The following is a 21768-nucleotide window of genomic DNA, read 5'->3' on the forward strand; positions in this document are numbered from 1 at the left end:
GGTAGAGGCCAAGGAACACCTCGGGTCCCCGAGGGCCTGGGGGTTAGAGTGTTTGCATTCCGGGGTTTCAGGAGCACATCTGGATCCTTAAGGAATCCTGGGATGGGACACCCAGGTCCTGAAGAGATGGGAACCAGAGGGACTGGATGCCTAGTTCCAGCGAGGTTTAAGGGAGGAAATGAACTGTACCACACAGTGACAGCCTAGAGTGGTCAGGGAGTGGTCCTGTAGTTGGGGAGCTCAGGGGACTGTGGAAGCCCACCAGGGATCAGGGAGAGCTTCCTGAAGGAGGGGACACCTTAGGTGAGATGTAAATGATGAAAAGTTCTATGCCTGTCGTTCACCATCGCCCCATCCTCAGCGTCTTTCTTATCAATTTATTCCCTCAACACCTAGTTTGCCTAGAGGCCATTTGCTGTGTGCCAAGGACTCAGTAGTGATGGAAATAGCCCAACCCCTGCCTCCTGGGGCTCCCGCCCAGCACGAAACACACCCATCAAACAACCGGATGACCCAGAGTAGTCAAAGCCGTGATGGGGAAGGAGCAGGCAGAGTGATCGGGGCTGGGATGGGAAGCCCAGAGGGAGCATCTGACTCAGCCAGGAGAATCAGGGAAGGCTTCCTGGAGAAGGAAACATCTGAGCTATGACCTAAATGATGAGTAGGGTGGAGTGGGGAAAGGTGTCTTAGCAAAGGGAACGTTACATAAAGACCCACAGGTGAAAGGATAGCTTTTTTTTTTTTTTTCTCCACTTTCATGGGATGAAATGTGCCCTCTGGTGCTGGGGACACAGCCATGACCAGGACAGCCCTGGCTCTGCCCTCAGGGAGCTCCCAGTCCGTCAGGACATAGATCCATCACCAGTGATGACCCACGATGTTCAGGAATGGGACAGGAGGGCTCAAAGTGGGGGTACTTGATCCAGCTGAGGGAGTCAGGAAGGGCTTCCTGAAGGAGGGGACATCCCAATTAAGAGGCGAAGAATAAGAAGCTAGGTGGTTAAGGGAAGGGCAGAGGGAATAACATATGTCACGGCCTGGAGGGCAGGAGCCTAGGAGTTCCTAGAAATTGCCAATAGCTCAGTCACGTCCAAAAGGGTGGAAGCAGGCGGGCCCACAAACTGAAAAAACAAAATTGCCACAAGACTAAGGACGCATGCCTCCCCACACCCCCGCCCCTCCCAGCCATGACCTTGGGGTTGAAGGTCTCCATTCCTAAAGGGTAGAACAGCTAAAGGATGCATGGTCTCCGAGATACCCGTAACTCAGATGTCCTGCCTAGGGGTCGAGGGGCCCCGTACGCCTGTGCTGGGAACCTCAGCAGTAACCACTGTTTTTCCTCCAAGTTTAATTCAGTATCACAGGAGCACCAATAAATAGTTCCTTCCCGCCCCCGCAATCTTCCTCCCACCCAGGGCAGAGCCTCAGCGGCTGGCTTCCGGTCCGGGAAGACACCTGCAGCCCAGAACTGCGCAGCTCAGACCTGCCGAACCGCCGAGCCCACAAAATTCCCGGGAGAGTTCCAAAGGGGCTGGCCCAGGATTTCCAGCAGTGGGCGTGGCTTCGAGGCAGCGCGTGCGGGGCAGAGCCTCGCTGGGATGTCCCCCTGAGAGGGTATTCAGGGGGCGTGGTTCTCGTCCGCCGCTGTCACGATGACGTCCATCCAGATGCGCATGGCTTCTGGGCTTGGCGCCGCCATGTAGAAAAGGCGTTCGTAGGTTTTGACACAGAACGTTAGGCGAGGGTTCGGGCTCTGGAATAAGAAGCGGAGTGGAGATGGTTATGAGTCCACCCTAGTTGGAATCCCAGCCTTGCTATTTATAGGCTTTGTGGGGTTGGGCAAGTTATTTAGACTCCCTGAACGTTTCCCCATCTGTCTTCCTAAATGATGCTACCTACTTCGTTGGGTTATGAGGGTTAAATAAATTAACACAGGAAGGCGCTTAGAATTATGGGAGCAAGAGGACTTCAAAAAGAGGATGGGGGCTTCCCTGGTGGCGCAGTGGTTGAGAGTCCGCCTGCCGATGCAGGGGACACGAGTTCGTGCCCCGGTCCAGGAAGATCCTACATGCCGCGGAGCGGCTGGTCCCGTGAGCCATGGCCGCTGAGCCTGCGCATCCGGAGCCTGTGCTCCGCAACGGGAGAGGCCACAACAGTGAGAGGCCCGCGTACAGAAAAAAGAAAAGAAAAAAAAAAAAAAAGAGGACGGACCCATGTCCCAATCCCCCAGCCTACCTTCTCCTATATTAGAAATAAATATAGACATTCAAATTTCCCCTCCCCCCGAAATCTAGGTCCCCCTGATTTGTAACTGGGAAAAACCTAGTGTCTACAACCTATTTATTGAGTACCTACTTGCCAACCCTGAATTAGGTAAATCCTTTACGTCCATTATCTGTTTCTAACCTTCTCAACTCTGAAGAAATGGGATGAAGAGTGCCGATTCTGCAGGTGAGAAAACTAAGGCTGGAGAATGGAAGTCACTTTCCCGATGTCCCACAGCTTGGATTCCAGCCTAAGCTCTAAAAAGCCACAGTTGCTCTCCAGAGCTTTCTAAACATTGTATCAGTTTCTGGCACTGCACTTTTATTTTTAATTTATTTTTATTTTTTTGCATTTTTATTTTTATAAAAGTTCCAATTCCTGCGTTCTCTGGGGAAAAATAAATATGATAAGACACCATGGGGCCCATCACCATTTGGCAATGATGGGCAGATGCTAACGAATGATCGTCTCCTTTAGATGCTCCCAGGCTGCCTCAGTCCTCACCCTGCCCAATTCAGACATTTATTCTCAACTTGGCATCTGCGTTTGCCAAATTTCTGCTCTAAAACTTTTGTTCCAAGAAAAATATCAGTGGGCTGAGAGCCAAAGACTAAGCTCTTAATTTTTGGTCCCTGCAGTGAAATCTGTTGGTTTCCTGTGCTGGATGGAGTACCACTGGATGGAGTAGGGGCTGTGGGTGGCCTTTCCCAGTGATAAGATCAGGCTTGACAGCCGGGGCTCCAACCAGGAGGGCAGAGCAGCACCAAGCAGGGGCTTCACCTTGAAGGCACAGCGTAAGTGGTCGTAGTAGACTTCCTCAATGGCCTGGAAGTAGATGACGCCTTTGAGCTTGGTCTGTTCTTTGTCTGATGGAGGGAGGTGAGGGAGAAACAGAGCCAGTGAGAGGTGTGTATGGTGGGGGGAGCAGGGGAGTCGCTGGGCCCAAGTCCCGAGACTGGGGTTGGGGTGAGGAACATGGTGGCAGAGTTTGTAGGTCCCTAAAGTACTGTGGTTGGGAGGTGAGTGCATGTTGACGGGAGACTAGGAGGGAGACTGGTGTGGTGACTGGACAAGACCAGAGAATGAGGTCTGGGGAGTTGGAATCCTAGGTCCCCTAGTGCCTTGGCCCCTGAGAAGGGCAGTGACTCAAGGAGAGATTCAGCATCATTGATTCTCCTAGAGAGGAAGGAGGAGGGGCCTGGAACCCTAGATTTGTGGGCTGGGCACTGACAATGCTCCTCTAGGGTACCTTAGGAAAATGGGGTCTGGGGAGCCAGAGTGGTACAAAACTGTTACCCATGTTACTGAGGAGGGCTGGATCACTAAAGGGGAAAGGGGCTGGGGATCCAGACTCGTGGGCCTAAGAGAGAAGGGGGCTGAGGGTGGGACTCCTAGGTTTCTGGGGTGAAAGTCTGTTGTGGTTTCTTCCAGGGTCCTGGGGGCCCGGGTCCCAAGGCAGCCAGGGTGGGCTTACCCGTGTAGTAGGCCAGGCGGCGGGCCTGGCGGTCAAAGCAGAACCACCGCTTCCTCCAGGTCTTGATGCGGCCTCCCATCTTCACCAGGGGTCCGCGGCAGTAGCCTCCAGACACCCATATGTGCGGGCAGCTTTCCGGGTTGTGGCCCCAGCGTTCCAGGTGTTGCCGGAGATCCAAGACCCGAGGGTCAGGAGGGCGGGATGGGGCTGTGGGCGGGGCCTGGGAAAGCAAGAGAAGGGGGCAGTGACTTCATGGGGTGGGGGGGCAGGTCCTGCAGCCTGGACGCCCCCGAGGGGTGCTGGTCAGAGTAGCTCAAGTATGAGGCCCGGCACAGCCTTTCGTTAACAATGATGATCAAGATGATATTTCCAACAGCTAAAGTGATTAACTGACACTCTGCCCAGGGCTTTACCAGCATCCATTCCTTGACTCCCCACGGCCACCCTCGGGTCAGGGCTACTATGAGTCCCATTTTTCAGATGAGCACACACTGAAGTACAGAGAGAGAAAATAATCCACCCGAGGTCACACAGAGCTTCTAAGTGGCAGAGCTGGGTGGCAAACTCAGGTCTTCCTGACCCTAGCGCTTACCCTGAAACACCGGAGATGTGTTAGAGAAGTGATGGACCCTGGTGGGACCCTCATCTACTGTCTCTGTAAAACAGGGGCCAGATAGTGAGTGATCAATAAATGAGAGCACTGTTTCCATTATTATTATTATTGTTATTATTCTTGTTGTGATGAAATTACTGATTATTACCTGTGCTAACAAAACACTTTATAGGTATAATCTCTGTGTCCCCTCAAACTCTCTTCAGGGGGTAAGTACATCATTGTCCCCATTTTACAGATGTGGAAACCAAGACTCCGAGAGGTTAAGTCACTAGGCCCAAGTCACACAGCCAGAGCTGACGAGCCAGGACTCCCCAGGCAGAGTGTCATCTCAGGAGGCCATAAAGGGGAGAAGAATGAAGGTGATCAAAGTGTCTACTGTCACAAGGCCCAGCCTGATCATACCTATTCTTCCCAAATGATCCCTGCAAAGAATGGTATGATCCCCGTGGTCACACTGAGGCCTCAGACTTCAGCATGCAAGGGGACCCCCTAGGGGTTTTGTTAAAATGCAGACTGGGATTCAGTCATTCCGGGGTGGGGGTCTGGGGTAAGGGTGAGGTTCTGCACGTCTAACAAGCTCCCAGGGAAAAGGGACGCCGATGCTGCTGGTCCGTGGACCACACTCTGAGTATCAAGGGCTGAAAACACTGAAGCAAGGCCAAAGCAAGAATGGATGAGAAACAGAGGCGAGACTCATTGGATGGAGACAGGGGAGAATGAGGAGGAGGGGAAATGGGGAGGAGCCGGGGAATGCACAGGAGGGGAAGGGGTGGTTAAAAGGGAACCCACCAGGGCTACCCTGGTGGCGCAGTGGTTGAGAGTCCGCCTGCCGATGCAGGGGACACAGGTTCGCGCCCCGGTCCGGGAAGATCCCACATGCCGCGGAGCGGCTGGGCCCATGAGCCATGGCCGCTGAGCCTGCGCGTCCGGAGCCTGTGCTCCGCAACGGGAGAGGCCACAGCAGTGAGAGGCCCGCGTACGGCAAAAAAAAAAAAAAAAAAAAAAAAACAAAAAGGGCACCCACTGGGTCATCTCACCAAATCCACACGGTAACACTACTACTGATCACCACGTATGGAAGGTCCCACTCTGTGGCCGGCACTGTGCCAAGTGATCATCTTGTTGCCTCTCCAAAACAACCCATTATTGCCCCCATTTGACAGACGAGGAAACTGAGGCTTCTAGAGAGGAAGTGACTCACCAAGGTCACCCACGTAGGATGTGGTGGAGCCGGGCCCCAATCCAGGACAGCAGGGATGGGCTTGGGACTGTCAGCTCCCCCACTGCCCACCTGTGTCACCTCCATGGAACGCCTGCCCCTCTCGGAGCCTCAGTTTCCCTACACTGAAACTACACTGAAACTCGGCAGTTATCACAGCACCCTCCACATGGGGCTGTTTCATGGATGAGCTCGCTGCTGTCAGGCTCCCTGACCTGGTGATTCCACTTCCAGGTGCGAATCCCGGAGACACACTTGCTCACGGGCACAAGAAGGCAGCTTGAGCTGTAAGGGGATGGGGTGGGGGGGACAGTGCAGTCAACAGGGAACCGTTTAATAAATGATGATGCTACACAGCAGGAGTGCTTCATTTTTAATGAGGTAGAGCTTATGCCTGAAACCAGAAGGTCCCACTGCCCTTCCCAATTTATTTTATTCCTGAACTCTTATCAGCACCTGACGTGCTACTTATTTTACTTACTGACGCTGGTTTTTGTCTCTCTCCCCTGCTAAACGCCAGCTTCTCCAAGGGCAGGGATTGTCACTTTGGTCACTGCTATATAACCCAGGGCCTACCACGCAGTAGGCCCTCTGTAAATACTGGGTTGAAATGAATAAGAAAATGCCAAATGGTTGAGAGAACTAAAAGCAGTTGGGAATGATGTGCTCGATTACAAGGAAAATAAATTCACCAAATATGGTTTGATCGGTGTATGTAGGAAAGTATTAAAAAAAAAGATTTGAACGCTTCTCTGCGATAGAAAACACCTGCACTTCCGGAGGTAAGCTGAGGGGAACTTCACTTTCCCCAATTCTGAAGTGTCTGTTATAACAAAAAGTATTCATGTTCTTAGTGTAGGTAGAAATAAAATTTTAATAAGGAGCTGTCTGCTAAATCCAGAGTGTGAGAAATTCTACAGGATAAGTGACTTTTCCCACAAATTAATGGCATTTTTTAAAGCAGGGAGGGAGGACTCTATCTCAGGGTTTTAAAAGACATTTTAACTAAATGCAGTGTGCGTGCTTTGTTTGGGTCCAGATTCAAATAACCAACTATGAAAAGACATTTTGGAGACAATTAGGGAATGTGAATACGGATCATGTATCAGAAAGTTGCAGAATTATTAATAATCTCATAAACTATGACAGTGGAATTTTTGTTACGTTAAAAAAAAACCTTATCTATTGGAGATACATAGTGAGATACGGATGAAATGTCTGGAATTTGCTTTAAAATACTCCACTGCAGAGAGGGAATTAGGTGAGGATTCAGTACAACAAAGTCGATAAGTAAAACAAGATTCAATATTGATGATCACTGGGGCTGCATGGTGGGTGGGTACATGGAGGTTTATTACCTTTGAATATGCTATAATCAGAAGTTTTTTAAAAGAAACATTCAGATAACATTTAAAAGCCCCAGCACGTGGTTACCCTCATTCTGCCGCAGCCGCTCCGACACCGGCACCCACCTACAGAAGAGGGAACCCAGGCACAGAGAGCGGAGCATGTCACCCGAGGACACGCCACGAGTACAGACGACCCTGACGGCAACAGGAACTAGGCCCTTCGAGTTCCCCTTCCACTTGCCAAGCCCAGGATACTTTCCTGTCCCGTTGGAGGAGACTGACAGGGTGAGATAAGACAGAGCAGAGGCCAGGGTGGCAAGACAGACCAGGGCAGTAGTGGTGGGGGAGGGTTAGGGGCGGGACTGACCATGATAGCAGGTACAGGGGGGTCTGAGGCACCTTCCGTGCTCCTTCTTGTCCCTTCCTGTGAGTGCAGAAAGAAAACATCAACGAGAATGCTAACCAATAATAAGTGGGAAAAACGTACTGGGTTCCTGGGTCCTGAGGGAGGAGGGGCCGGGGGCCTGGATCCTGGGTCTGAGAGGGGAGGGGCCGGGGGTCTGGATCCTGGGGCTGAGGGAGGAGGGAGGGGCTGCCGTCTCACCCTGGCCTGGAGCAGCCGCTCCCTCTCTGCCACAGCCCGCTGCAGGAGGTGTTCCATACGGGCAATGTCCAGGTGGAGGGCCCCACAACTGGGAGCAGAGAACAGAGACGCGCAGGTTACAGCAGCCCGACTTCTTCCCCCCATCTCCCCACCTTCTCCCTGATGTCTCACCTATTTCTGGGGCCACAGTTCAGCAGCTGATAGAGGGGGTGTCTCCCGGAGTCTCTGGCTGAGGGCGGGAGGGCCGAGGCCTCCAGGGCTCCTGCAGGGAGAAGGGCTGGGGGGCTGGGATGCTCCCGTGTCTAAGCCCCTCCACCTCTCCCCCAACAGAAGCAACCAGGTTCCTCCATCCCGTGCTGCAGGAGGGGGGTTAATGGGGGAAGAGCCTACGCAGGGGAGGGGTACGTACTCACCAGTACAATAGAAGGACAGAGGCCGGGGGGATCCCCTCTGGCTCACTCTCTCTCCCCTCTTCCGGGGCAGGCTTCCAGTCCTCTGGAGGCCAATGGAGCCCTGAAAACACACAACGCCCACGCACACAGGAAAAGATGCTCAGGCTCCACCATGAAGTTGGAGAACCGCCAAGTAAAACCACCGTCTCACTGGCACAGATCAAAAAGCCACTGTAAACGTGATGCTGAGTGAAAGCAGCCAGTTACAAAGGACCACACAGTGTAACGTCCAGAATGGGCAGATCCAGGGAGACAGGAAGTGGGTTAGCGGTTTCCAGGGCCTGGGAGGAGAGGGGAATTGAGGGGTGATGGCTAAAGGGTATGAGGTTTCTTTAGGGATAATGACTATGTTCTAAAATTGATTGTGGTGATGGCTGCACAACGTGGTAACTAAAACCCCCTGAATTGTACGCTTTAAACAGGTGAATTGTAGCGTAGGTGAACTATATACCTTGATAAAACTGTTGAAGAAAACCCCAAAAGCCCGCGGTGTTGATGGGAGTGTGCGAAACCCAGGTGTACTCCCACAATGCTGGGGGCCGTTTTATTGCAACAACCGTTATGGAGGCCAGTTTGGCTCCTTTTTTAAAGTCAATGAAAAAAAAAAGAAAAGGAAAAGAAAAAACAAACAAAAACAGAAAAGAAAATCAAAATGACAAATGCATAGGTACCTTTGAGCCCCAATTCCACTTCTAGGACTATATCTGTGGAGACACTCAGACATGTGCAAAATGACCTGATTTCAAGGTTAATCCCCAAAGATGCCCGGAGACCACCTAAGTGCCCATCAAAAGGAGGCAGGGATAAACTAGGGATCATCTGCATGGAGGAAAACTCCAAAGCATATAAAAAGGAGGAGGATGCTGTTTACATGAGACAGAATAAGAGGGCTTCCCTGGTGGCGCAGTGGTTGAGAGTCCGCCTGCCGATGCAGGGGACGCGGGTTCGTGCCCTGGTCCGGGAGGATCCCACATGCCGCGGAGCGGCTGGGCCCGTAAGACATGGCCGCTGAGCCTGCGCGTCCGGAGCCTGTGCTCCACAACGGGAGAGGCCACAACAGTGAGAGGCCCACGTACCGCAAAAACAAAAACAAAAAGAGGGGGAAAGTATATACATGACTGTTTAAATACAGAGGATCTCTGGGAAGACGGGAGACACTAGTAACCCTGGCCACCCCTGGGAGGTGAACTGTGTGGATGAAAACAATGGTGGGAAAGGTCTTTTCTCTGAATATCCTCCCATGACCTTTGAACTTGGAACAAAAGGAATATTAGTTTAAAAAATAATAATAATAAACATGATAACCAAATGCAACCTGTGTTCCTAGATCAGAAAATATATTTTTTCTTTTTTTGTTTTTTGCTTAAAAAAAAAAATTTGTGGGACAATTGGCAAAAATATGAATCACATCTGTGGACCTGAATAATATTGTCTCAATGGTAGCTTCTGAATGTGATCGCTGTACTGTTGTTATGTACGAGAATGGCCTTGACCTTAGGTAATAAAAGTAGAAGTATTTAGGGGTAAAGGGGAATCATGCTTCAGAAAAGAATAATAAACTGTGTGTGTGTATGTGGGTGGGTGTGTACAGAGAGAGAATAAGAAAGCAAATATCAAATGTGGTAAAATGTTAATCACAGAATCTGGGTGACAGGTATGCAGGAATTCTTTCTACTATGCCTGCAATTTCTGTAAGTCTTAAATCATTTCAAAATAAAAAAAAACTACCAAAAAATGAAAACAAAATTATTTGAGAGTAATAAAGACAGAAAACCGAAATCATTTCTTAAAGAAAAAAACAGCAAAAACTCTGCCTGGATAATAAAAATAAATAAGTTGCATAATTTGAACACCAGTAGGGATACTCACTGCTCAAATATATGTAATCCACAAGTTAATAATAATACTAAAATAAAAATTGCATTGGTCACCTTGGAGGATGCAGGAGAACCAACTCTATTCTGAAGACAGGAGAATGAAGTGAAACCATCAAGCATTTTCCCTGCATTTCTTACAAAAACCATATCCCTGGGTAACCAAATAATTAATGAAGGCAAGTCCCTCTTTTTTTTTTCTTTTTGGCTGCACCACCCGGCATGTGGTGGGATCTCAGTTCCCCTCCAGTAGAAGCTCGGAGTCCTAACCCCTGGACCGCCAGGGACCCCCTGGATGTGATTTTCTAGATTCGTATTATTTTAAAACGTTTTTTAGAACAGTGACCAACATTTATCAAGTGCCTAACAGTGTACTTGGCCCTCGGCAGACCCATTTAAGCTTATAAAACCCTGGGAGTCGGGAAAGTTTCGCTCTGCTTCACAAAGAGGAAACCGAGTCCCAAGTTCCTGTGGTTCTTCACTCTTTCCTTCATTCAACTGATATTCCCAGCACTCCCCAGCTGAGAGACCTTAGATTGTTGGCACTGAGGGAAAAGGTGGGTAAGAGAGACCCAAGCCTTGTCTCCATGGCGCTGACATTGTAGGAACTGAATGAGCCATCGTACAAATAAGTGTATCATCAGAAATTGCTATGAGCGAAGAGTGTGTTATAAAAGGGTGATATAAAAAAGGATCACCTTCCAACTGGAAGACCAGGAACAGCCTTCTGAACACTGGACCTAAGGCCCAAAAGATAAGAGCTGGCCAGGGGAAACTCCCTGAGAGTCCAGCGGTTAGGACTCCAGGCTTTCATTGCCAAGGGCCTGGTTTCGATCCCTAGTCAGGGAACTAAGATCTCACAAGCCCTGTGGCGGCCAAAACAAAAAAAGTTGGCCAGGGGAGACTGAGGGGAAGGGTGTTCCAGGTGGCAGGATCAGCAAGTGCAAAGGCCCTGAGGCAGGAACAAGTATGGAGTGCTGGTGGGTCAGTGCTCCTACAGCTGAGCAGTCAGTACGGGGAGGGGGATGGTGAGAGGTGGGCAGGGGTCAGACCACACAGGGACTTGTGGGCCATGGTGAGGAGACTGGGGGAATCATGGAAGGCTTTTGGTGGGAAGAGCTGAAGTAGGAGGGATGAAGATCACTCTGGCTGTTGTTTGGGGAATAAATTATTGGGAGACAAAAACTAAAATAGAGAAAACCAGTGAGGAGGCTGGTATAGGGTCACTAAAACCAGAGATGAGGGTGGGAGTGGGTGGAATAAGAATGATAATAATTATAATAATACCAATCAATATAACTCTAATCAGAGTAACTGGTGCCCACACTACTGAGCACCTGTTATGTGCCAGGCATCAATCACACTAAGAGTTTTAATGCATTAACCAATGAATGCTGTTATCATTCCCATTTTGCAGCTAAGTAAATTGAGGCACAGAGCTGTATCTAAGGTCAGCCAGCTAGGAAGTGGCAGAACAGGTACTGGAACCCAAGGTACTCTTAGTCATCACATGATCCTGGCAAGAAGGTATAGAATTTGAGAAGGATTTAATAGGACTTGGAGGGAGAGAGAGGAAAGGGCAAGGAGGAGTCATTTGTTAATCCCTGCATTCATTTATCCACTTGTTTACGGTTTATCTGGCTGAGTAAATAAACACTCCCTGGACTCTTCGTGTATCCCGAGGTCCCCGGTCGCTCCCTCTGAGCTGGTGCTAACCAGTCACCCCCTTAGGTTCTGAAGGATCCCTGAGAAATCCTCATCTCCCGAAAGGCACAGGCTGTGGAAACAGGCAGCCTGGCTTCAAACCTAAGCTCTGCTGCTTAGCTGGGTGTGTGACTTTGGTAAGTCACAGCTCTTCTCAGGGAGATTCCCCCTCTGTAAAGTGAGCAACGTCCCGCTGCCCTGCCATGGCTGATGCAAGGATTCAACGAGTGACCTCATGCAAAACACATAAAAGAGTGCCCAGCACGGCCACCAGCGTCCAGGGGTCAGTGTCTGGCCCCCAGGTGACACCCAGGTGCAAGGTGGCTATGGGGTCCACGCCAGGGTCCACCTGGCCTTAGAAGTTCCATGTACACAGGAGCCAATGACTCAGGTAACACCTCTATAGGAATGGACCCAGCTTCCCACCAAGTATTTATAGATATGCAATTTACTTATAAGGGCCATATTTACCCTAAGTCACGTTGCCTGGCAACACAGCTGACAATCCACCTTTATCAAGCTTCCAGCTAGAAAGTTACAAAAGCTCTGCTAACCCTTTACCCAGATAATAACAGGACCTACTTCTGCAGGTTCTTCTGAGCAAAAAATAAAATTATATATACATAAAATTTCATGAACATGTAATGTATATTATTGAATTGTATATCCATGGAACAATAATTATATAATATAATATTAGTATACAATAATATAATATATATTAGGTTGAAGCACTTCAAACTGTCAGTATTTGACTGTTTCTCACCTCTAAATAATAGCAACTTCATGTGGCTCGAAGGCATAAGATAGCTTTGAGCAGATCCTGGCCTACGATAAGCTCTTAAAATTAATATTAATATGAATATTGTTAATATTAATTAATAAGATAATGTTGCATATTATATTAGACAATAGAAACAATTAAATATTATAACAGACATTAATTAGATAATAATTGATATTAATTTGTTATTATTATTGTGGGTACAAAGACACACATACATGGATCTTCATAACAGCATTGCTTAAACGGCAAAACAACTCCAGTCACTATCCTCAGAGGGAGGGCTGGCTCAGTGCCTCCACGTAGAACTGTGTGCCACACAGAAGCTCAGAGTGGTTCAGGGCACAGGCTGTGAAAACAGAGTGCCTGGGTTCAAATCCCAGCTCTGCCGCATACCAGCTGGTTAAGAAACTTCCCCTTTCTGCCTCAGTTTCTTCATCTATAAAATGGAAAGAAGAACCCAACTTGTAGGGTTGTTGCAAAGACTAAATGAGTGAATCCACGTGAGGCATTTAAAACAGTGCCTGGCACGCTATGAAGACTCCACAAATGTTAACTGTCATTATGGTTGTTATTGTTTATATCATTATTACAGAGCCATTGAAAAGGAAGCGGCAGCTCTAAATGTATCAGTGGAAAACAATCTCCACGACAGAGTCTTAAGCTAGAAAATAAAAGCCAACTAGTAGCTAATAGACATGTTTCTGAAAAAAACACTTACATGATAGAACAAGAGCTCCCAATTTCTAAGCGCTGGCCCCCTATCCACACGACTGAAACAAAACTCTTTTCGTTGACTATTCACCCCTACCTCACACATAGCACTCTGCCACTGTCTACTCTATTTCACTTTAAAAGTTGGTAGCTGGACTTCCTTGGTGGTCCAGTGGGTGACACTCCACACTCCCAAAGCTGGGGGCCCAGGTTCCATCCCTGGTCGGGGAACTAGATCCCACATGCCGCAACTAACAGTCCGCATGCCACAACTAAAAAAGATCCCACATTCTGCAACAAAGATCCTGCAGGCTGCAACTAAGACCCGGTGCAGCCGAAATAAATAAAAAAATAAATAAAAAGTTGGTAGCAACATACTCAATAAATGTATTAACCCATTAATAAGCTGGGATCCTCGGCTTTAAGAAGATCTGGAAGAAAGGATATTCAAGAAACAAGTAGCTGCCCTGCTTTTGGGGAGGGAGCCAGGGGCCAGTGGGGTGGGGGGAGGAGGCCTTCTTATCAATATGCCCTGTTGGGTGGCTTTTAAAATTTACACCTGGGTAGGCACAGTCCCATTTCTCCAGGGGAGGGGTGGGGTGTTAGGCAGAAGAAAGAAAACGAATAATAAAGCTGGAGGCTGATAAACATTAATACCACTTGATCAGCCTTCCCTCTCCCCCAGGCCCACCGCAGAGAAAGCCACAGTTACCAGTGAGACCCGGGGTGACGAGGCATTGGGGGGGCACCTGGAGGGAGCTGTGAACGGAGAAGAGGCAGGAAGAGGTGGCGGCGGCAGCGTGAGCAGTGGGGTCCTGGAGAACCAGCAACTGGCGATCTGTCTTTTGGGTGAACAGGAGCTGCAGGAGAACAGGTGGGGTGGCTGGCCACTGGAAGGATGCTCTCGCCCATACCTCCAGAGCCAGCCCATTTCTTGGATGGAAAAACAAAGGCTCAAGGTCCCAAGAGAGCTGAAATGTGGTCTCGGTGAGGGAGGACTATGGGCAGAGATGGCTGGTTCCCTGAGGAACCTGGAGGCTGGACCTCCTGCGTCCCAGGGGGAAAAGGGATTAGGGGTTGAGAATCGTGGATCCCAAGGGAGAAGGGGGCAGGGGGCCTGGACTCCTGGGTCTGAGGGAGGAGGGGGCTGACAGGCGCATGAAATCCCCATACCTTGGTGAGGGCCTGGCTGGGCTCAGAGAAGTCCTCGCCAGGGGTTCCCTGAAGGCAATTAAGCTTGAGAAGTCTGCTCCGTTCCTAGGGGACAGCAAGACATCAAGGGCTGCCACGCCTCAGGGTCGGAAAGGGCCATCCCAGCAGCTCTCCCTGATGCCAGGAGACACCTGGGGTGCAGGGAGGCAATGGGATGCCCTAGGGGGAAGTGAGGCAAGTAGGACAGGTGCCTGGGGTGAACTTACCTGGGTCAGGGCCTGAAGGGCCTCCTCCTTCTTCTGGCTCAGCCCCCGGCTCTCAGCTGCCATCTGCTCCCCCAGTGACTTGAGCTGCTCCTCCAAGACCTGGATCCGGCGCTGCAGGGCACCCCCCAGAGCCCTGGTTACTCAGCTGCCCCAGGATCCCCAGGCTGGTTCCCACAGAATCAGGTCCTCCTTGAGAGCTTGGGGCTTGTTCCACCCCATAACAGAGACCCTGGCATTTGGGTGCCTGGGAGGGGGTGGGGGACTTAGAGTTAACCTCCGTGGTGTCCTCCTCCCCTTTAGGGGGGTCCAGAGAGACTTGAAGTTGAGTTGGAGGGATGGAGGATCCAAAATCCAGAGACCGAGGAAGACGGAGACCCAGAGAAAGTCACCGTTGCCAAGAACAGAGAGAGAAAGAAAGGAAAAGACAGAGACAAACCAGAAGAGATACAGAAAAGAACCAAGACAGACCCCAAAAGACAGAGATGCAGAGACAAGACAGAAACAGAACAGAAACAGACAGAAGCCGTGAGACAGAAATGGGAAAAGAGACAGTGACAGGAAAAAGATGCAGAAATAGAGGCGGGGAAAGGAGACCCACATTAGAACTTTCTAATCCAAAACCCTGGGAACCTTTGTATTTTTTTTTTTTTTGAACCTTTGTATTAAATACAGTCAAAATGTTGCTTTTTCCGTTGGGACTTGTCAGACCCTTGAATGTGAAGCCCCCAGAAAGGACTAGTGAGAGCATCATTTGGGATGAGGGCTTGAGAGGCAGGGAGCCTAGTGGCGAAGATCTAGTGGGTTCAGATCCCAGCTCTGTCCTTTATGAACTAAGTGACCTTGGAAGAGATTACTTGAGCACCTTGACCTTGAGTTTCTTCACTTATAAAGTGGGAAAAAATATTAAGACGTGTCTCCCAGGATTGTTGTAAGGATTCAATGACTCAATATTCGTGAAACATTTCGGACCGTGCCCAGCACATGGTAGATGCAACTGGCATTACTATTTTGAAGTACGTGACGCAGGGAAGACACGAGGACAGAGAAGGGAGCGGAGGAGACAGAGGGCAACGGCGAGGGAGGCAGGGCTAGCCCGGCCCAACTCACCCTGTGCTGTGCCACGCTGGCCTGGAGTTCCTGGACCTTGGGGTCCAGTGCCCGGGCCCTGGGACTGTCTCGATCTTCCTCCCACTGGCTCTCCCGCTCCAGCTGCTGGAATTCCAGGTCCTCATAGGCATGCTGGGCCACATCCAGCTGTTCCTTCATCTGTGGGGGAAACACAAAAAGGCTGGAGGCCTGGACCCCTAGGAAGCAGGAGGGTAGTGGGCTGGGGCCGGGAATCCTGGGCAATGAGGGAGGAGGGGGCTGAGGATCCAGATTCCAGACTCCTGGGGGTTAGGGAGCTGGAGCCCGAGCTACTAGGTGGGTGGGGAAGCAGAGGACTGAGGGCCTGGATGTCTGGGTCCTGAGCGGCCTGGACACCGGGTCCCTGAGTGGGTCCAGTGGACCCTCACCTCCTGCACTCCCTGCAGAAGCCGCTCATGCTGGTCTTCCGGCTGCAAGTCGAGCTGCCCCTGGGCCTCCCGGAGTCTCTGGCGAAGACCCTCCACACGATCCCGCTCCTGGCTCAGGTGCCTCTGTTCCTGAATGAACAACCAGGCTCTTAGCCTCAGCCTGAGCACAGGGAGGGAAACAGAGGCCAGCGGGGGCCAGGCCAGCCAGATCTCAAATCCCTCCCTCTCTGGGGTGTTGGCTCTATGAGGGCAGGGACCCTGTCTGACTGGTTCACACTTACACAGGCCCACCCAGGGCAGGTGTCAAGTAAACAGCTGTTTAAGAAATGAATGAGGGGACAGATGAATGGATAAAGAAGATGTGGTGTATATATACACAATGGAATATTACTCAGCCATTAAAAAAATGAAATAACACCATTTGCAGCAACACGAATGGATCTAGAGATTATCATACTAAGTGAAGTAAGTCAGAAAGAGAAAGACAAATACCATATCATATCACTTATATGTGGAATCTAAAATATGACACAAATGAACTAATCTACGAAACAGAAAGAGACTCACAGACATAGAGAACAGACTTGTGGTTGCCAGGGCTGGAGATGGGGGAGGGATAGATTGGGAGTTGGAGTTAGCAGATGCAAACTATTATACACAGAATCGATAAACAACAAGGTCCTACTATATAGCGCAAAGAACTATATTCAATATACTGTGATAAACCATAATGGAAAAGAATATGATGAAGAATGTATATATATACGTATAACTGAATCACTTTGCTGTACAGCAGAAATTAACACAACACTGTAAATCAACTATATTTCAATTAAATAAGTTAAAAAAAATGAATGAGGGAATGAATGCAAAATATATCCAGGCTGGGTGATTGATACTGGGGACCCAGAAGGGGGTCTGACCTGGGCCCTGTGCTCCAGCAGGGGACACAGCCAGTTACAGTCTGGGACAATCAGGGCAGTGAAACACAGAGACTGTGGGAACCCAGAACACGGGGAGCAATTTCTACTGGGGTAATCCTAGGCTTCCTGGATGTGAGGATTTTAAGGTGAGTCTCAAAAAAACAGGGAGTATTTGGGAATTCCCTGGCGGTTCAGTGGTTAGGGCCCCATGCTTCATTGCAGGGGGCATGGGTTCGACCCCCGGTCAGGGAACTAAAATCCCACATGCTGTGTGGTGTGGCCGGAAAAAAAAAAAAAAAAAAACAGGGAGTATTTAGACTGGTGGAGACAGAGGCGGCTGGAAGGGCATTTTGGATAGAGGGGAACAGCATGGAGCAAATGAATGGAAGTTGAAAAGTAAGGGAAGTGTAGGGACAAACTCTGGTCAAGAAGGGAGAAGGTGGGGTAGAGGGAAGAGATGGGGAGCACAGGTGGGACATGACAGTGGAAAGGCAGGCAAGATGCAGCTCACATTCGGTTTGGCCCACCAGGCTGAGGAGCCCTTATCCTGGGGCAATGGGGAGTCATAGAAGGATTGAAAGGATCTAGGTGTGGAATCATCCCTCTGGGAGATAGGCTTGAGGGGTTGAGACCAGCTCCTTCATGAGTCCTCCAAGCAATGAGTGAGGTGAGGTCTGAGCAGTGCAGATGTAAAGGAGACAGATTAGAAAGAGAGGTTCAGGGAGCACAAAGAACAGGACATGGTGACTGACAGGCTTGGGGTGAGAGATAAGGAGGCACGCAGAGCGAGGCTCAGGACTCTGACCTGGTGGCCAAAGGGACAGTGAGACTGGGACAGTGTGGAAAAGGGAGTTGCTGAGGTCAGCTTTGGATAAGGTGAATGAGAAGGGGCCAGACTCCTGAGTCTGAGGGAGGAGGGGCTGGGGGCCTGGACTCCTGGGTTAGAGGGAGGAGGGGCTGGGGTCTGGAATCCCAGGTCCTGGGGGAGGAAGGAGCATCTAGGAACCAGTATCCTAGGAAGTGGGACACGTAGATCTACATTTTGAGAGAGAAATCAGGGCTGGGAGAAATATAGGCTCTTTGAAGTAAATGAAGACTCAGGACCCAGCCCCAGGAAATTCCAATATATAAGGGCAAAGAGAGAGTTTGATAGAATTACAAAGTTACCATTTTCCAACCTATAGTGCCAGCTGGTCCAAGCAATGACCACCAATGGATGTTAAAGCCTTTAGGTAAATAACTATTACAAAGGGATCAGACTGAGCTCACTGAGGTCTGGAGGACCAGAGACAATGTCCCCCTGACCCAGCACACAGGAAGCACTACAGCACATCTGAATTTGACCCAGCCTCTACATCTAACCAACCACCCGCTTCCAGGAAGAGAAATGAGATAAAGGACACCCCAGGCATGCAACCGGTCACACACTGACCATGGAACAGAAGACTTGGTTTCTCCAACAAATAGTACAGTAAGCAGGGACCATTAGACGTGAAACAATACACACAAGGCATTTCACCAACTACAATATACTGGCCTTTGGGGGACCAGATTCAAACAGCCAACTGTTAGCTGTTTTTGAGACAACCTCAGACCCATGAAAACTGACTGGAAATGAGACGGTATTAAGAACTTATTAATTCTTCAGGTGTGACAATGATATGGGGATAATGTTTTTTAAAAGGAGTTCTTATCTATAAGATAAGAACTAAAGCATTTACAGGCAATATGATGTCTGGGATTGGCTTTCAAAACTAGGGACAGGGAAGCCAATTGGGGGATAGGAAACAGGAATGGAGGATTAATCCCTGCTGAAGCTGGGGAGCACGCCACCTGGCAGCCCGTCTGACTCCTCTATCTTTGTTGGTTTGATGTTTTTCACAATATGACATTTAAAGAGCAGAGAGAGATGGGGCAAAGGAAGATGAACCAGTGAGTCAGGCCCTAAAGTCATGGACAAGGAGGGAGGAGGGAAACAGGAAGAGGCATAGGCCCACTCCCTGCGCCCTGCCCCCAGCCCAAGGATCCCCGTTTGGGGAATGGGGATAACCTCAGGGCCCAGGGCCCAGAAGCACCACAAGGAATGTCTGTCCAACAAGGAAGAAAACTGAGGAGGAAGACCCAGCAGGGCAAACAGACCTGTTCCCGCTGCTCTTGGACGCCCTTTTCTGAGTCCACCTGCTGCCCCAGCAGCTCCCAGAGGTGCTCCTCCTTGCGCCATACGGCCACTCGCTCCCCAGCCAGTTCACCCCGAAGCAGGGTCACCTCCACCTCCATCTGCAGAGAGAATACAAGGCCTGGGACCCAGAGGCCTGGGTCTGAGTAGGAGGGGGCTGGGGGCTCGGACGCCTGGGTCTGAACGAGGGACCTGTGAATCTGAACGCCTGGATTCGGAGAGAGGATGGAGCTGGGCTCCCGCAGTTGGAAAGGACCGGGAGTCTGGCCCTGTGGGGTTCCCCAATAGTTGGGGGCAGAATTCCCAAGAGGTCTGCAGCCTCACCTGGATCCTCAGTTCCTTCCTCTGACGCTGTAGCTCCCTCACTCGCTGCTCCAACAAAGCCACGCGAGTCAGTGCCTCCAACTGCTGGGCTCTAAGCCGCCGCGCCGCCTCTCGCACCCCTTCCCCAGCCTGAGAGGCTGCGGGTGGCGTGGCCGGGATCTGAACGGAAGGCAAAGTCTCCACCTGCGGTTGAAGAGGGCGTGGTCAATTGGGGAGGACTCGCCCCCTGCAGTCACTAAATAGGTCTGTTCTCCATCCCAAACATCCCCTCAGGCGGTCTGAGTCGGCGTTTAACTCTACCACCAAGTTCTTTTAATTCAAGGAGGGGAAGGTGCAGGTCCAGGGATCGCTTGGCCCCGGGAGGTGGCCCAGGGGCTCGCAGTGCCCAGGGCACAGAGCCGACACAAGGATGGTGTTTCTTTTTCTTTATCCAGTTCCCATACTCTTGGCGTCACGTCTCCGAAGGTCCTGCATCTCTTTCTCTCCCCCCGGGTCTCCTTGAGTCTTTCCCCCTTTTATCTGGGCTTCATCTTCCTGACCCAGTATCTGTCTTCCGTCTCTGAATCGCTATTTCTCTTTCTCCCTTGGAGTATCTCCGTCTCTCAAGGTTTCTCTGTCTCTCTTTCTGTTTCTCTGAGCATCTTTGTTTCTGAGTTTCTGTCTGTGTCTCTATCCCCATCTCTCTGAGTCTCTGTCTCTGGTCTTTCAGTGTCTCTAACTCTTTTGGGTCTGTCTCTCAGTCTCCCTGTCTCTGGGTCTCTGTCTATCTGGTCTTTCTATACATGTCTCTCTGTGTCTCTGTCACCCGTTTGGGTCTGTCTCTCTGGGTCCCCCCGTGGCTCTCGCCCTCCGGGTCCCTCACCGCATCGCGGCTGCTCTCCGTGCTGCTGCCTTCTCCCACTTCTTCCTCTTCCTCCGTCTGCTGCTCAGCCCCTTGGCCGCTCGGAAGCTCTGCTGGGGCCTCGGGCACCTCCTGCTCGCGGGAGTCCTCGGGGAGCTCCCGGGGCTGGGCGGCCCCTTGAGATCGGACCTCCGCGTCGCACTCGGGGACCGCGGAAGGCGGGGTCCCCTCGTCCGGGCTGCTCCGTGTCCCCATGGCCTCTGCGGACTCCTGTCGAGTGGGCGGAGCCTGGAGTTCGGGAGGCGTGGCCCGGTAGCGTGGGGGCGGGGCCCAGGAGGGCTCAAGGCCCCGCCCGAAAGCTCTGGAGAGCGCTCCAGAGGCGGGGCCTAAGAGTTCAAAGGAGGCGACTGAGCATTCCTGAGGCGCGGCCTGGAGTTTCTAGGGGCGGAGTTCGATGGCTCCTAGGGCGTCACTCCCCCGGAGGCCTGACCAGAATTTGAGTCCGGGGTCCTAGTCCGCCCCCTAGCGGCCTCTCCCTGCTATCCAGGTGTCGAGTCTTGTACTCTCCCAGCAGCCCCGCACAATCCCTTGGACCACTTTAGAGGGACCCCAACACCTTCTCCTTCGCGGACTCAGGAGTCGGGTTCCGCCGCGTCCTCTCTGGAGTCCAGTAATCTCAGCTCCGATCCCACTGTGCAAGGGAGCGGGCCCCCTGCCGCCTCACCGAGGGATCCAGGAGTCGGGGCTCCTGGTCTCCCTCTGGACGAACCAGGGGCCTTGAATCCTCGGCTCCTCCTGGAGCTAGATTCCAGAACTCCAGCCCCCTCCACCACCCAAGCCCCGGCCCCCTCACCGGCTCAGGCTTCGGCGCGCTCCCTTCTGCGCTGCGGCGCTGCAGTTTCTGCCCACTAGACAGGTGGCTGGGGAAGAGGGAGGAGAGAGAGCTTGCTCTGTCCCCCTTCCCAGCAGCCCGGAAGTGGATGGGGACAACAGGTCCAACAGCTCTCGAGGGAGGAGGGAGCGACCAGCTTGCCCCGCCCGCAGCCGCGGCATCCGGCCATCCCTGCCCAACCCTCGGAAAGCCCAGCATGACGACCCCCCAACTCTGCCTCCAGCGCCCCCATTCCTCCCCCCCTGGAGGGCCAGGCGCCTTGGTCACCTATGTATAATGTCCAGACCCTGGGAATCCTGAAAGGAAGAGAGGAATGGAGACAGGGGCCTCTCCCCTCTAATGAGCCCTTTAGAAGGGCCCCGACCGGTTTGGGGAGCTGGGCAAGGGGAGGGGGGTGCCCTGAGCTGAGTCAGAGACCCGCCCAGAGACAGGGGGAAGTATGTTCCCACCACCACCACTTTGCTATGGGTGGAGGGCAGAGGTTAAAGGTCTCAGCCAGACCCTTTCCTCTCTGGGCCAAAACAGGAAAATAACTGGTATGTGAGAAAGGAGCACTGGATATCAGGAGCTATGTGTATAAAGTATAAACATTTTACACGCATTAATTTATTTCATCCTTACAGCG

At 51.2% G+C, this 21768-nt stretch overlaps 1 protein-coding gene across 3 annotated transcripts; it reads right to left on the reverse strand.

The window, feature by feature from the left end:
* Window positions 1-1328: 1328 nt before the first annotated feature.
* Window positions 1329-21226, reverse strand: PHLDB3 (pleckstrin homology like domain family B member 3). Of its 3 annotated transcripts, XM_029241608.1 has the most exons (16): window positions 21105-21226; window positions 20273-20637; window positions 19411-19593; window positions 19050-19187; window positions 15988-16116; window positions 15581-15739; window positions 14474-14584; window positions 14229-14312; window positions 13805-13915; window positions 7941-8040; window positions 7699-7804; window positions 7528-7615; window positions 7291-7347; window positions 3740-3959; window positions 3046-3131; window positions 1329-1753 (listed from the first exon to the last, which is right to left on the reverse strand). In XM_029241608.1, the coding sequence occupies exons 2-16, from the start codon at window positions 20504-20506 to the stop codon at window positions 1619-1621; spliced, it is 1941 nt and encodes a 646-aa protein (XP_029097441.1). In that variant the 5' UTR covers window positions 20507-20637; window positions 21105-21226; the 3' UTR covers window positions 1329-1618. The 3 variants fall into 3 exon arrangements, with proteins under 3 accessions (XP_029097441.1, XP_029097452.1, XP_029097434.1); XM_029241619.1 differs by having other exon boundaries at window positions 7699-7789; window positions 20273-21224; XM_029241601.1 differs by having other exon boundaries at window positions 20273-21224.
* Between the last annotated feature and the right edge of the window lie 542 nt (window positions 21227-21768).

The sequence above is a fragment of the Monodon monoceros genome, unplaced genomic scaffold (assembly GCF_005190385.1).
Source record: "Monodon monoceros isolate NGI ecotype Baffin Bay Population unplaced genomic scaffold, NGI_Narwhal_1 Super_Scaffold_10, whole genome shotgun sequence".
Classification (NCBI taxonomy): domain Eukaryota; kingdom Metazoa; phylum Chordata; class Mammalia; order Artiodactyla; family Monodontidae; genus Monodon; species Monodon monoceros.

Coding starts and splice junctions, on each gene's coding strand:
- PHLDB3 (XM_029241608.1), bottom strand. CDS start 20,506: ATGGGGACACGGAGCAGCCCGGACGAGGGGACCCCGCCTTCCGCGGTC. Junction 13,916..14,228: donor CCAGCCAGGCCCTCACCAAG/GTATGGGGATTT, acceptor GTTCTCCTGCAG/CTCCTGTTCACCCAAAAGAC. Junction 3,960..7,290: donor CCCCTGTACCTGCTATCATG/GTCAGTCCCGCC, acceptor TTGCTTTCCCAG/GCCCCGCCCACAGCCCCATC.